Genomic DNA, 13034 nt, shown 5'->3' on the forward strand with positions numbered 1-13034 from the left:
CCGAAATGTAATCCTTGAGATAAACGAGGGACTACTGTAATGCATAAAATCATGTTTATGCACATCAAGACCAGGTTATTTTCACATCTAACATCAGGCATGTCATTATACTGGTGTCAGACAGGCAGTGTTGTACATTATTACTGTCCATATTTTACCAGAAAAAACTAAACTAAGCACAGCTTACTCTGGGGACAATAAACAAAACTCTTTTTGACAGTGAACGACTGCGATAAACTGAAAGACTTATAGGACAAACATTATTTATTCATGTAGAAAAAGAGTTGTAACATTTCCCTCAAATGGCAGGTTGTCATCTGCTGTGTGACCCACAGGTCAGAGTGTTACACACATGTCTCTGTGGGACCTGTCTTTGATTTAGGCCATTTAAAGCAACTTTCACAAGCTTCCTTTTCATCATGAACTAGTTCTAAGATTTAAATATTGGTGTTTAAAGTTACTGATGATCTCGCCCTCATCTCAACCACAGGATCTTTTGCACCATCATTGTTCATCTCGAACACCGAGGTCAAACAATCAAATGATTTTGATGTTCCAAGATGCAAAAACTAAAGTAGAGGTGACTGTGGCTTTGCAGCTGCTGCCCCTTAAATATGAAACTAAATGCAAAACTGTGAGTTTCTAGGCATTTGAAAATACAAGAAGCATCTATCACGGGCATTTGACTCGAGTAGAGCAGAGAGGAAAAGAAGCCAACAGATAATCTGTCTGTAATTAAACTGCTAAGGCTACAGTACGTGATGATCAGCACAGAGTCAAGGTTTGAAAGGTTTCTCACCTCCAGTTCCTGGTTCAGTGAGCACTCGGAGTTGTTTGGTTTGAGACTGCTCCGCAGGTCGAGGCTGCTGGGAGGTGGCACGGTGGTCTGGCCTGTGTTTGACCAGCCTGAGAGGCAGTGCTGCACGAGGACAATTACAACATCGATGAGATAACAGGGTAGCTGCAGTCAAATTATCATTTTTGCTGAACAAGGTTCCTTCCTAAGAAGCAGCCAGAGCTTCCTGAATTCTAAGTTGTTTCAGAGATGTTGTTTTGTTTCGTATCTTCTTCGACAAAGGAAACACCTGACTGTCCTTGATAAAATAAATTAGATTATTTGTGACAGCAAAATCAAGGTCAAGGTTTCTTTACTGTCATTCTCATCACATGTGGTACATGTGGTGGAACGAAATTATGTACACAGGGTCCCAGTTACATCCCACAATGAAATGTATAAGAAAAACAGTAATAAGATCTAAGATATGAACTAAGAAATGTGCTAAACTTAGAATACACTAAACACTAATAGTACAGAAACAATACGCTGAACAACAGCAGCACAAACATGCAATAACACACTCTCTGCTCTTCCTACTTGGCATAATAAACAAACAATTATACACTCATTTTTATTGTTATTTTGGATATTAGGTTGACATCAGCCTAAACGGTAAGTTGGTTACTGTTTTTCAGCTTGACTGAGCTTCTGTTGTTTAATAATAATAATAATACATTTTATTTGTATAGCGCTTTTCTAAATACTCAAAGACGCTTTACATGAGTAAAAAATAAAATCAACAATGCATAACGCATAAAAACACAGTAAAACATTTAAAAAGGACAAACTTAAACATTAAAAGCAATTTTAAACAGGTGGGTTTTGAGTTCTTTCTTAAAAGTGGAGATGTCGGAGCAGACATGAAGCTGTTGGGGCAGTGAGTTCCAGAGGGTGGGGGCAGCGATGGAGAAGACTCTGTCTCCCCAGGTTCAGAGCTTGGTCCTACAGGGAAGAGACAGAATGTTGGCATCGGAGGAACGGAGGGAACGAGAAGGAGTGTAGTGATGGAGTATGTGGGTCAGGTATGGAGGAGCCAGATTAAGGAGGGCTTTGAATGTGATGAGGAGGATCTTGAAATGGATGCGCTGAGTGATGGAGAGCCAATGGAGTTTCTGCAGGACAGGAGTGATATGTTCATGGGAGCGGGTGTGGGTGAGAAGGCGGGCAGCAGAGTTTTAAATATATTGCAGTTTGTTGAGAGTTTTGGATGGTGTACCGTACAAAATGCTATCGCAATAGTCGATTCTGGATGTGACAAAGGCATGGATTAGGATTTCATCAGTGGAGAAAGTGAGTGATGGGCGGAGTCGTGCTATGTTTTTGAGATGGAAGAATGCAGTCCGAGTTATCTGTTTGACATGTGATTCGAATGAAAGAGTGGCGTCAAGAAGAATACCAAGATTATGAATGAGCGGTGATGGAGTAAAAGTGATGTTGTCAAAGTTGAGGCAGAAGTTTTGAGTGGAATTGGTAGCACTGTTTGGACCTATGAGGAGTATGTCAGTTTTGTCAGTATTTAATTTGAGAAAATTGTGCTTCATCCAGATTTTGATGTCAGTTAAGCAATGGGTGAGGGTGGAGTGGATGTTGGGGTTTATGGATGTAGTAGAAATGTAAATCTGTATGTCATCAGCATAGAAGTGAAAATGGAGGCCATGACGACAGCTGATATTACCAAGGGGGAGGAAGTAAAGGATGAAAAGGAGAGGACCAAGCACTGAACCTTGGGAAACACCCTGGGATAGAGGGGTTATGGAGGAGGAGCAGCAGTTGATGTGAATAAACTGTTGCTGGTCTGTGAGGTAGGACTGAAACCAGGACAGAGCAGAGCCAGCGATGTTCAGGTTGGACTTGAGACGGGATAAGAGGATGGAATGACTAACGGTGTCAAAAGCTGCAGTGAGGTCCAGAAGGATGAGGATACTGAGCTGGCCAAAATCAGAAGAAAGGAAAAGATCATTGGTAACGTTGAGAAGAGCTGTTTCAGTGCTGTGTTTTGGACAGAAACCGGACTGGAATGGTTCAAACAAGCTATTGGATTTGAGGTGGGTCTGAAGTTGATCAGCTATGACTCGCTCTAAAATTTTAGACAGAAAGGGAAGATTGGATATAGGCTGGAAATTTATGAAGTTTTCAGGATCAAGACCAGGTTTTTTGTATTGGGGTGATGGCTGCCAACTTGAGAGACTGTGGAACAGATCCAGAAATAAGTGGAGTTGATGATTCTTATGATCAGAAAAGAAACAATGGAGAGACAACTTTTGATGAGAGGAGAGGGAACGGAATCCAAAGAGCAGGTGGTAGTTTTGATACCAGACAAAAGTTTAGTCAGCTGAGCAGAGGAGATTGGTGTGACGTGTGAGAGCTGCTGAATGGAGCTGGAGGGAGGTGAATTTGGAGGGGCTGTGTGAGCAGAGACGAGATCAAGGGAACTATAAATGTTATCAATTTTGGTCTGAAAGAAAGACAGAAAACTACTGCATTTGGTGATGTTAATGAATGAGGAAATGTTGTTATTGGGTTTTAAAAGCGTGTTGATAGTTGAGAAAAGTGACTTGGGGTTATTGGAGCCAGAGTTGACGAGATTGGAGTAGTAATTTGACCAGGCAGAGTTTAGTGCATCCTTGTATTTCTGTATATAGTCTGTGTACATTTGGAGATGGACAGTTAGACCAGATTTCTTATACAGTCTCTCAAGTTGACGCTTACGTGATTTAGTTCAGTAAAGTTAGCAGCTGTCTGCTAATATTTATCGTGAAACGTCTTCAAAAAACAAGAAAACACCCAACAGGTGGGCTTAAACTGGGGACCCATTTGTTATAAAAGACAAGATAAAATGGTGGTCAGTTCATGCAGGTATGATGAATTTATGGCATTTCTAACTCACCGATGGTAACCCCAAACTGTCTGAAGGGTCAAAGCTGCTCCGCCGGTGAGCTTTGTATTTGTAAGGTGGTAAGAGGGCGGTGCGAGGAAGGCTCACCCTTTAAAGCAAAACAGTAAAGAAAATCATATTTAGAAGATCTGACATGCGATACATTTTGCTGTTATGTTCTCAAAGAGTTTTATATTTCAGGTTCAATGAAAGGAAAACAAACACTTTCAAATGAGAGCCTTATAGGTTAAATAAAAAACTAACATTGCGTTAAACAAGCTCAGCTATAAAAAGAGCTCACATTTTCAGTTATCTCTAACGCTGAAGAAATAAAAACTGTGATATAATTGTCATTACTTTCATTTTAATTGCATTTTTACTGTAGTTTATTGTTGTCTGTACTTTATATGTTGTCTGTCTAAAACCGGTCTCTCTTGTAAATGAGTCCTCGTGACTCAATGAGACTAACCTGGATAAATAAAGGTTGGATTAATTAATTTAATATTACAATTTTAAGTCCCAGAATACTTGACTTTGTTTGACAGAGACTGAGGAGTGTAAATTCACCATAGTTGACAATGCATAATAGTTGTGGTTAAAAATAATGCAAACTCCATGTAGAAAATCCCCACCTGGGAGTTTGACCTGCAACCTTCGAGCTGCGAGGCAACAATGTAACCCAAATGCGCCACCGTGCAGCTCCATTTTATAATAAAAAAATAATAATTTAATTTTCTGCTGTTGGCAGTCTTGACAAAACAAATTAAAGGTATGAATGCAAGTAAAAAGTGGAACATGTTCAGAAAGTGAATGAGGGCTTCATTCTATTCAAGTCTGTTCTGTGTTTATTTTGAAGCAAAAGGAACTATCTAAATTTTACAACTAGCTCCAGAGGCCAATAAACTGCTCTGAGCTCTAAGTGTTTTCAGAGGGGAAATGATTTGTACCTGATCAGAGCGGGTTCAGCAGCAGAGTGAGGGTGGGAAGATTTGTGCTTTTTGCACACTGGGCAGCACTCCCGAGAGTGAAGTGGGACAGGAAACAGTCTGTTGTTAATCCTGTAAGAGAATGTGCCTGGGCAAAAGGTGAGCGAGCAGAGAAGAGCGTTAGCTCAGCTGTAACAGAGAGGGACAGGAGAACAGACTAATGAAATAACATGATCCCTCTTACACTGATGAGAGTCTGTGTTTGCTTCTTGGTTGTCCTCATCTGTTAGGAGTGGTGCTACTGAACGCCTCTCTTCAAATAATCTAAAAGTAGAATCATTAGGGATTCAAATCAACAGACAGAAACAAGGGTGATTAAAAAATATACAAAAGACTTACTCTGACTGTGCGTCATGGATACACTCATCTTTATTGAGCGATCTAAACACACGTAGGTCGTTAAAGAACTCGTCAGATTGCTCAGCTAACGAGTCTTCGGTGTCCAGAACTCCTTAAAAGAGAAAAGCAGCAACAACCGTGAGTCCTCTGACGATTACCGTATTTTCTGGCCTATAAGTTGCAGTTTTTTCATAATTTGCATGCCCTGCGACTTATACACCGAAGCCACTTATTTATGTTTTTTCCCATATTTATAACCAATTTTTGACTGATATGACTATTTTCATTCATTCTGACATTGAAAATATTGAACACTACCATTTTCAGCCGACAGATGGCACTCGAGTTGTATGGCATGCTGTTGTGTCATGTAATAGGTAAAAGTGGGTATTAATGACACAATCAGCGTGCCATACCCTGCCACCTTTGTCCAGTTCCAGGATCATGCCTGGAGCAATTGTCAAAGCATTTCACTGTGCCGCCCTGGCGAAACGCAGCTAATTTGACCATTAAAGTGCATTTATTACGTAAAAGTTCAACTGAAACACACCTTTGTTTTAATGCCGAGCAAACAAATTATTGTTTTAGGTGCTTATCTTGTTAAATTTAGAATAAATGCGCAGTGTTCCTCCTTCCTGATTTCCTCCCTCTGTGCGCTCCCAGAGCACCAAGGCAGCGAATACTTTTGAAATGCAGCTGATTTTACCATTACAGTGCATTTATTAAGTAAGTTAAACTGAGATTATAATGTCGAGCAAACAAATAATTGTTTTTAGGTGGTTATCTTGTTAAATTTTGACGAAAAGCACAGTGACTCGTCCCTCTGTGCGCTCCCGCGAATCGGGTTTTGAAATGCAGCTGATTTGACCGTCAAAGTGCATTTATTAAGGAAAGTTGAGCCTCCTAATTCGCAGCCTGAAGAAAAGTAGCATTACTCTCAGCTACCTAATGAACCTTTGACATGTGCCTATGTGTCCCGGGTCCTGCTGATGAGTGGTGGTCTGGGTGTGTCCCATTTTTAACGCCTGTTGTTGAACAAACAAATAATTGTTTTTAAGTGTTAATCTTGTTACATTCTCATTAAAAGTCCTCCTGTGCTCGCTCCTGCGGCCGCCATTTGGCAGCCAATCGATTTTTGCCACAACACCGGCCCACGTTTCCGGGTTGTCAGCGGTGATGCATAATATACGACTAATACAGCGAAGCAATGTATTTATATTTTTCCACTTTATTGGACATATTTGGACTGATGCGAATTATACGGCGGTGCGACGCATACGGCGGAAAATACGGTACATTCGGCAGATAGACAAGAGAGGTGTACCTGCTATCCAGTCATATCCCAATAAAGGCTGTAAATGATGACTGAATGAGAATGGTTTGTGTTCCCCATCATCAGATCCAAACGTCACTTGACTTTTGGTCTCCTTCTAGTAAAAGAAAGCCGTCACAAGATCAACATACTAAACAATAACAGTAGCAAGCTCTTTAATTAGCCCTGTCTTCAGAGCAAATGTAAATCTGAACACAACATAATATGAAAAGATCATAAAGCATGCTATTACTGTATGACAGAGCTTACAGCACATAATTAGCCTGAGAGCTGTCACATAAAGCAAATAAAATTCACACTTTCACACTTCAAACTTATAGAAAACCACTTGGGAACATTTCTTCCTTTCAAAGTGGTCACATATATCGCTAAACACCACCCATAAGTAGCCTAGCAGCCAGCTGGCAGGATGTGGAAACATATTAAATCACTTTAAAATTCATTCATCAAAAATACTCAAACCTTGGCTTCATTGCCAATCTGTGTTTTGTTTATATTTTAAAGGCTAACATTTAAAAACTGCTGCTTTTAGAGAAAATGCTTCGTCGAGGTTTTCAAGCAGTTTTTTTTTTTTTTGTCCTGGTAGGTCTCACGTGCCAAGAAATAAAAACAAATATGTAAAACTAAAAATGTACAACGTAGGCAATATAAAAGATGCGTAGTGTTGAGTCAGAACTGTTGAGGTGAAAGACGTTTCACCCAAATTTAGAGTCTTAAGTATTAAAAAAGCATTTTAGTTATACAGTACAGCCGTGGCCAAAAGTTGACACTGGCACAAATGCTGGTTTTCACAAAGTTTGCAGCCTCTAGTTTTTTTTTTAGAACTTTTTGTCAGATGTTTATGTGGTATAATGATGTAGTTTTTAGACCTTTTATTGACAAGTAAATACATCCAGTTTAAGCAAAGTCTTAATATTTACAGTGTTTATCCTTCTTCTGTAAGATGTGCAGTTCACCTCGGCATATCAGCTTCTGCGCAAAATCTAGAGTGATGGCAACCCGTTCTTGTCTAATCAGTGCTCGGAGGTGATCAAAGCTTCTAGGATTTTGTTTGTCCACCCTTTAATTTTCAGGATTGACGACACGTTTTCAATGGGATTGAGATCGGGGGAGATTCCTGCCCATGGACCCAAAATTTCAATGTTTTGTTCACTGAACCACTTGGTTATCACTTCTGACTCGTGACATGGTGCTCCATCGTGCTGGAAAAAACATTGTTCGTCTACAAATTACTCCTGGATTGTTGGGAGAAGTTGCTCTTGGTGGGTGTTTTAATACCATTCTTTGCTCAAGACGGTGTTGTTAGGAGAAATTTTTGAGCGAACCCACTGATGAGAAGCAACCATGAAGTGTCTCAGGATGCTTCACTGTTGGCATGGCACAGGACTCGTGGTAGCGCTCACCTTTTCTTCTCCGGACAATCGGAGATGTTCCAAACATTCTGAAGGAGGTTTCATCAGAGAAAATAACTTCACTCCAGTCCTCTGCCATCCATCCCTTTACTTCCTGTAGAATGTCAGTCTGTTCTTGATATTTTTTTGGAGAGAAGTACCTTCTTTGCTGACCTTGCGTTCAGATGCTGTCACACCTGCCCTCTGCCAATCATGAGCACACTGCACTGGTGGTGACTGGATCTTGTAGCTGCATCTTTAGGAGACGGTCCTGGTCCTTGCTTGACTTTCTTGGGCGGTCTGAAGTCTTCTTCACTGCAACTGAACCACTTTCCTTGAAGTTCTTGATTATTTGATAAATGGTTGATTGGGTGCTATCTTACAAGCAGCAATGTCCTTCCAATTAATACAAATTGGCCTCATCAAAACTGAGGCAGCAAACTTTGTGAAAACCAAAATTTGTGCCATTCTCAAAACTTTTGGCCGCAACTAGGCCTGTCGCAATAAACAATAAATCAATTAATCGCATGATGAATGAAAATTGTCAACCTCATTCTCATTTACCGGCTTTATCGTTTCTTCTCGTCTCTCTCGTTCTACTGAAGACACTGGATGACAAAAGGCTCAACTCCAGCGCTCTTCACTAACCCCTCCTTTTCCCTTTAAAATCTGCTTAAAAACACGATTTTGGATCGTTAAAAGCAGCTAAGCTAACCGGCTGACCTTGAGAATGTATCGCTGTCTTGTCGAGCTCCAAAATTCACGGTTGAAACCTGTGCAGTCGTGCAAAAAGTTGTTTTTCTCTGCAAAAAGAAGCTGAGAACTTGTTTACTGATTTTTATTAAAATCTTTGTGTGGAAAATGTTATGCTAAAGAGCTCAAATCACCAAGCGTCCGCCATGTCAGCCCATATCATGTCAAAGGCCCTCCCTCCCATTTTTCTTAGAGGCATGCTGCTCAACTATCCATCCTTTGGGTCAAACAGTCTTATACTGCCATCAAGTGGTCGAAAAAGGTACTACACACCAAACAAATCGACATTTCTTCTAAAATTTGATAATTATTGTTAAACTTTAAAAAAAATATCGTTTATCGCAATCATTTCGGAGACAATTAATTGCCCAGCAAAATTTGTTATTGTGACAAGACTAGCCACGACCGACCAGTAAAGCCTTTTTAATAGTGTTCATGTATTTTCCTATGCTTCTTTGTTGTTTTGAATAGTGAAATAAAAGGCAACAAGTACATAAATATTGTTAAAAAAAAATGTAAGAATATTACTTTGTGGAAATTACCAGTAAATTAAATTAAAAATGTTTTAAAACAAGAGAGGATTTAAACATACCTGGTTTCTTGTGGGATTAAACTGACATGACTTGGCAGTTAATGGCCTCGTGTCTTGTAGTTCGTTTCCAACTTGTAGATTTCTGTAGCTGTCGTTCAAGGGTTCAGTCTGTGTTGTGTGTTCAGCAGTTACTCCTTTATGTTTGGAGGTCTCAGATGGTGCAGAAACAATGTGCTGGAGGTTTCTGTGTATCTCAAGGGGTTCTAATAATAATAATAAAATTGAAAAAAAAAAATCAGAGAACAGGTTTCCTCACTTAACTGTTCAATGCAATTCACACATCTTAGTAAGATGTTTTAATTAGAAGGATCATTTTGTCTTAGTGATTGGTTATAATGTCTACATTGACCTAGACTGTGCACTAACTTTACTCAGCTACCGTCAAAAACAGCTGAAATCTATTCACCTAAACACAGCTCCAGGGAGACAAACAGTTAGGTGGACCTGGACAAACATGGGTAGTACTACAATACTTTACATAAATGTTTGCTTATTTTCAAATACTTATATTCTAATTTAAAAACTATGTTTAGTACAGCAACATTTTTTATTTGTATTTATGGAAATTTTGACAACATATAGATTAAAAAAAAACTGCATATTCCCTTTTTGCGATCACTGAAAGTATCTTGATTCAGTGGTTGATAGAATTTCCAAAGGTTTTTGTGTAAATCAAAAAAACAAAAAAACATTTACTAATATTTAAATAATACAACAAAATATATTTATTTTACAAGTGTATGCCCCAAATTTTACCCCTTTAGTTTAACCAATCATTTGTTTTCAGTCTACTTCTATAACTACAGTATAACAGGTAAGTAAATCTCCTTAAAAGGTACTAATTACAAAATATGAAATCAAACATAAGTTTTATCTTGAATTATATCAGATGGTGCAGCTTGAAAAGGTTTAATCTAGTAGTTTTCCAGATATACTGATATCCTCTTTTTCTTCTTCTTCTTTCAGCTTTTCCCTCTTCAGGGGTCACCACAGTGAGTCATCCTCCTCCATCTCACTCTGTCCTCTACATCCTCAGTCCAACTACCTCCATGTCCTCTCTAACTGCATCCATATATCTCCTCTTTGTCTTATTCCTGGCAGCTGCATTTCTAACATCCTTCTACCAGTATACCCACTGTCCCTCCTCTGGACATGTCCAAACCATCTCAGTCTGGTCTCTCTAACTTTATCTCCCAGTTGTTCAACCTGTGCAGTACCTCTGATGATCTCATTCTTAATCTTATCCAGCCTTGTCACTCCTAAGGAGAACCTCAACATCTTCATTTCCGCCACTTCCAATTCTTTCTCCTGTCTTTTTGTCAGCGTCACTGTCTCCAGACCATACAACATAGCTGGTCTCACCACTGTCTTGTAAACTTTTCCTTTGACCTTTTCTGACACCCTTTTGTCTCAAATCACTCCTGAAACTTTTCTCCATCCACTCCATCCTGCCTGGACTCTCTCACTTCTTTACCGCACTCCCCATTTTCCTGGACAGTGGACCTCAAGTACTTGAAGTCCTGCACCTTTGTGACCTCTGCTTCTTGTCGTCTCACTGTTCCACCGGCCTCCTTCTCATTCACACACATGTACTCCGTCTTACTACGGCTGACTTTCATTCCTCATCTTTCAAGCGCATACCTCCACCTCTCCAAGTTCTCTTCCACCTGTTCCCTTATTTAGTCTTAGATGTTTGCAGATGACAGATCACAGTCATCTGATCATAGACCATGGAGATTCCTGCCTGACCTCCTGTTAGTCGGTCCATCACCAGAGCAAACAAGAAGGGGCTCATATGCAGTTCTGCACTCAGCCTAAATAAAGCCCTCAGCTGAGGCTGCCAAAACCAGTGGAAGCTGGAGTCACGTGACTGACGAACGTTTGGCATGCCACGTGCTGTTTGCATTTGGACAAGCTTAAAACTCAGAGACATATAAATATAGAAGTAAATCTGCTGCTAAATGTGAATGAAAAGAGAAAGAAGAAATAAGACAGTTGTCAAGAACATATCGCAAATTTGCCTGCAAATACATTTTATGTATTTACATTAACCGTAGATATTTAGTTTATTATATATAACAAATAACCGGCTTTTGTGACTTTGCAATGAGTACTTTTTTCCTACTTTGTGCTTGATTTACTGATTTTTCCTACCGACTTCAGCTTAATCAAATTCAAGAAGCAAACGAGCACTTTTAAAACGAAAACAACCAACTCCTGATCCGTGTTAATTACCAACAAATCTCACGGAGGGTTTAGCGAGGGCTGCCCTGGCAGGACCGCGGTCTCCATTCGTGGTGACCGTCACCTCGGCCTCGCTCCCCCTGCAGCCGCTCCGCTGTTCCAGGTTCTCCCTTTGCTGCTTCAGCTGCGTCAGCAAACGTCGGTTCTGCTCGCGTAAAAACTCAAGTCGATCTGCGGACATTACTTTAAATGATTTGTTAAGCTAATTAAAAGTTGTACTACCAATAAAACACAAATCTGCCCAAAATTTGGGGTTGTTTTGTATTTTAAACAAGACACCGCCCACTTCATAACAACGCCATGACAACAGCGATCTGATTGGCTGCATAAATTTTACCCACAATGCTTTTGTACTTATCGGAAGAATTTCTTAAAGGAGCATACACACATTTAATTTCAGCTGCATGGCAACTTATTGATCAAAAGAGGGCGCTGTGTATTTACTGTGGTATGAAATTATAGCGCAGACAGTGATGAGCGTATGCTTCAAACTCTAAAAACACCAAATAGTTTATTATAATTCTGCTTAGAGCCTTAGTTTAAACAATTATAGTTAAATATCCTGATGCATGCTCAATAATCCAGGTAGAAAAATCCAAAAAAGTTCAATCTGGTCCTCTGGACATTCAAAAAAACAAAACAAAGCAAAAAAATATAGAAACGTTTCGTCTCTCATCCAAGAGACTTCCTCAGTCTGAGGTGCTGTATTCAGCTCAGTCTCTTAAATAGCACCTTCTCAGAGTGGATCAACCAGTTTGCTGCTGACAACCAAAACCAGCTGATCACATGCTCAAGAAGGACCATCAGCCTGTTTTGTGTAGGATTTCTCCTTCTGCCTGGCTCCTGAGTTAGTGGGGATGCTGTTTGCTCTGTGGTACAGAGTCCTGATGACTCCTAACTTGTGCTCCAAAGGGTGATGGGAGGCAAAACAGGCTGGTAAAACAGGTGATGGGAGGCAAAACAGGCTCTAGAGCAATGTGGATATCCTAACTGGGCCTTCCTGAAAGCAGAGAAGAAACCCAAACAGGACTCCAGTCAGCCATCAGGTGAAAAGGAGGAACCCAGACCCAGACCAGTGGTCATTCCGTATGTTGAGGGAGTATCAGAGAAATTGAGACGTTTATTTTCTAAACATAATGTCCCAGTGGCTTTTAAACCCCAAAATACATTACGGCAAAGACTGGTTCATCCCAAAGATCCAGTCCCCCGGCATAAACAGAGTAATGTTGTGTATGCTGTTCAGTGTCAGGAGGGCTGTGATCAGTCTTACATCGGGGAAACTAAACAGCCACTGGCCAAAAGGATGGCCCAGCACAGAAGATCAACATCATCAGGCCAGGACTCTGCGGTCTACACTCATCTCCAGGCCAGTGGTCACTCTTTCAAGGATGAAGATGTTCACATCCTGGACAGAGAGGAACGATGGTTTGAGAGAAAAGTAAAGGAGGCCATCTTTGTGAAAAGAAACCGTCCATCATTAAACAGGGGTGGAGGCCTCCGGGTTCAACTGTCCCCCTCTTACAATGCTGTGATTGCTAGTATCACTCAGCCCTCTGTGAGTAGTAAACAGCCATCAGTGTGCTAATGATCCATTGTTAGGCTGATGGTCCTTCTTGAGCATGTGATCAGCTGGTTTTGGTTGTCAGCAGCAAACTGGTTGATCCACTCTGAGAAGGTGCTATT

The 13034-nt window shown here is 40.4% G+C and overlaps 2 protein-coding genes across 2 annotated transcripts in view; both read right to left on the reverse strand.

The window, feature by feature from the left end:
* Positions 1-11629, reverse strand: part of LOC119411819 (migration and invasion inhibitory protein) — a 12842-nt gene extending 1213 nt beyond the window's left edge. The window contains exons 1-8 of the mRNA XM_037678753.1: positions 11343-11629; positions 9108-9310; positions 6363-6468; positions 5039-5150; positions 4884-4963; positions 4661-4787; positions 3726-3822; positions 800-919 (exon numbers count right to left, since the gene is read on the reverse strand). Of these exons, the coding sequence (XP_037534681.1) occupies positions 800-919; positions 3726-3822; positions 4661-4787; positions 4884-4963; positions 5039-5150; positions 6363-6468; positions 9108-9310; positions 11343-11532 (1035 nt within the window). The 5' untranslated portion in view covers positions 11533-11629. The remainder of the gene's footprint in view (positions 1-799; positions 920-3725; positions 3823-4660; positions 4788-4883; positions 4964-5038; positions 5151-6362; positions 6469-9107; positions 9311-11342) is intronic.
* LOC119411820 (E3 ubiquitin-protein ligase TRIM62) overlaps positions 1-13034 on the reverse strand; it is a gene marked incomplete at its 5' end in the record, with an annotated part of 294497 nt that overhangs the window by 65632 nt on the left and 215831 nt on the right.

The sequence above is a fragment of the Nematolebias whitei genome, chromosome 7 (assembly GCF_014905685.2).
Source record: "Nematolebias whitei isolate Nwh7 chromosome 7, NemWhi1, whole genome shotgun sequence".
Lineage (NCBI taxonomy): Eukaryota > Metazoa > Chordata > Actinopteri > Cyprinodontiformes > Rivulidae > Nematolebias > Nematolebias whitei.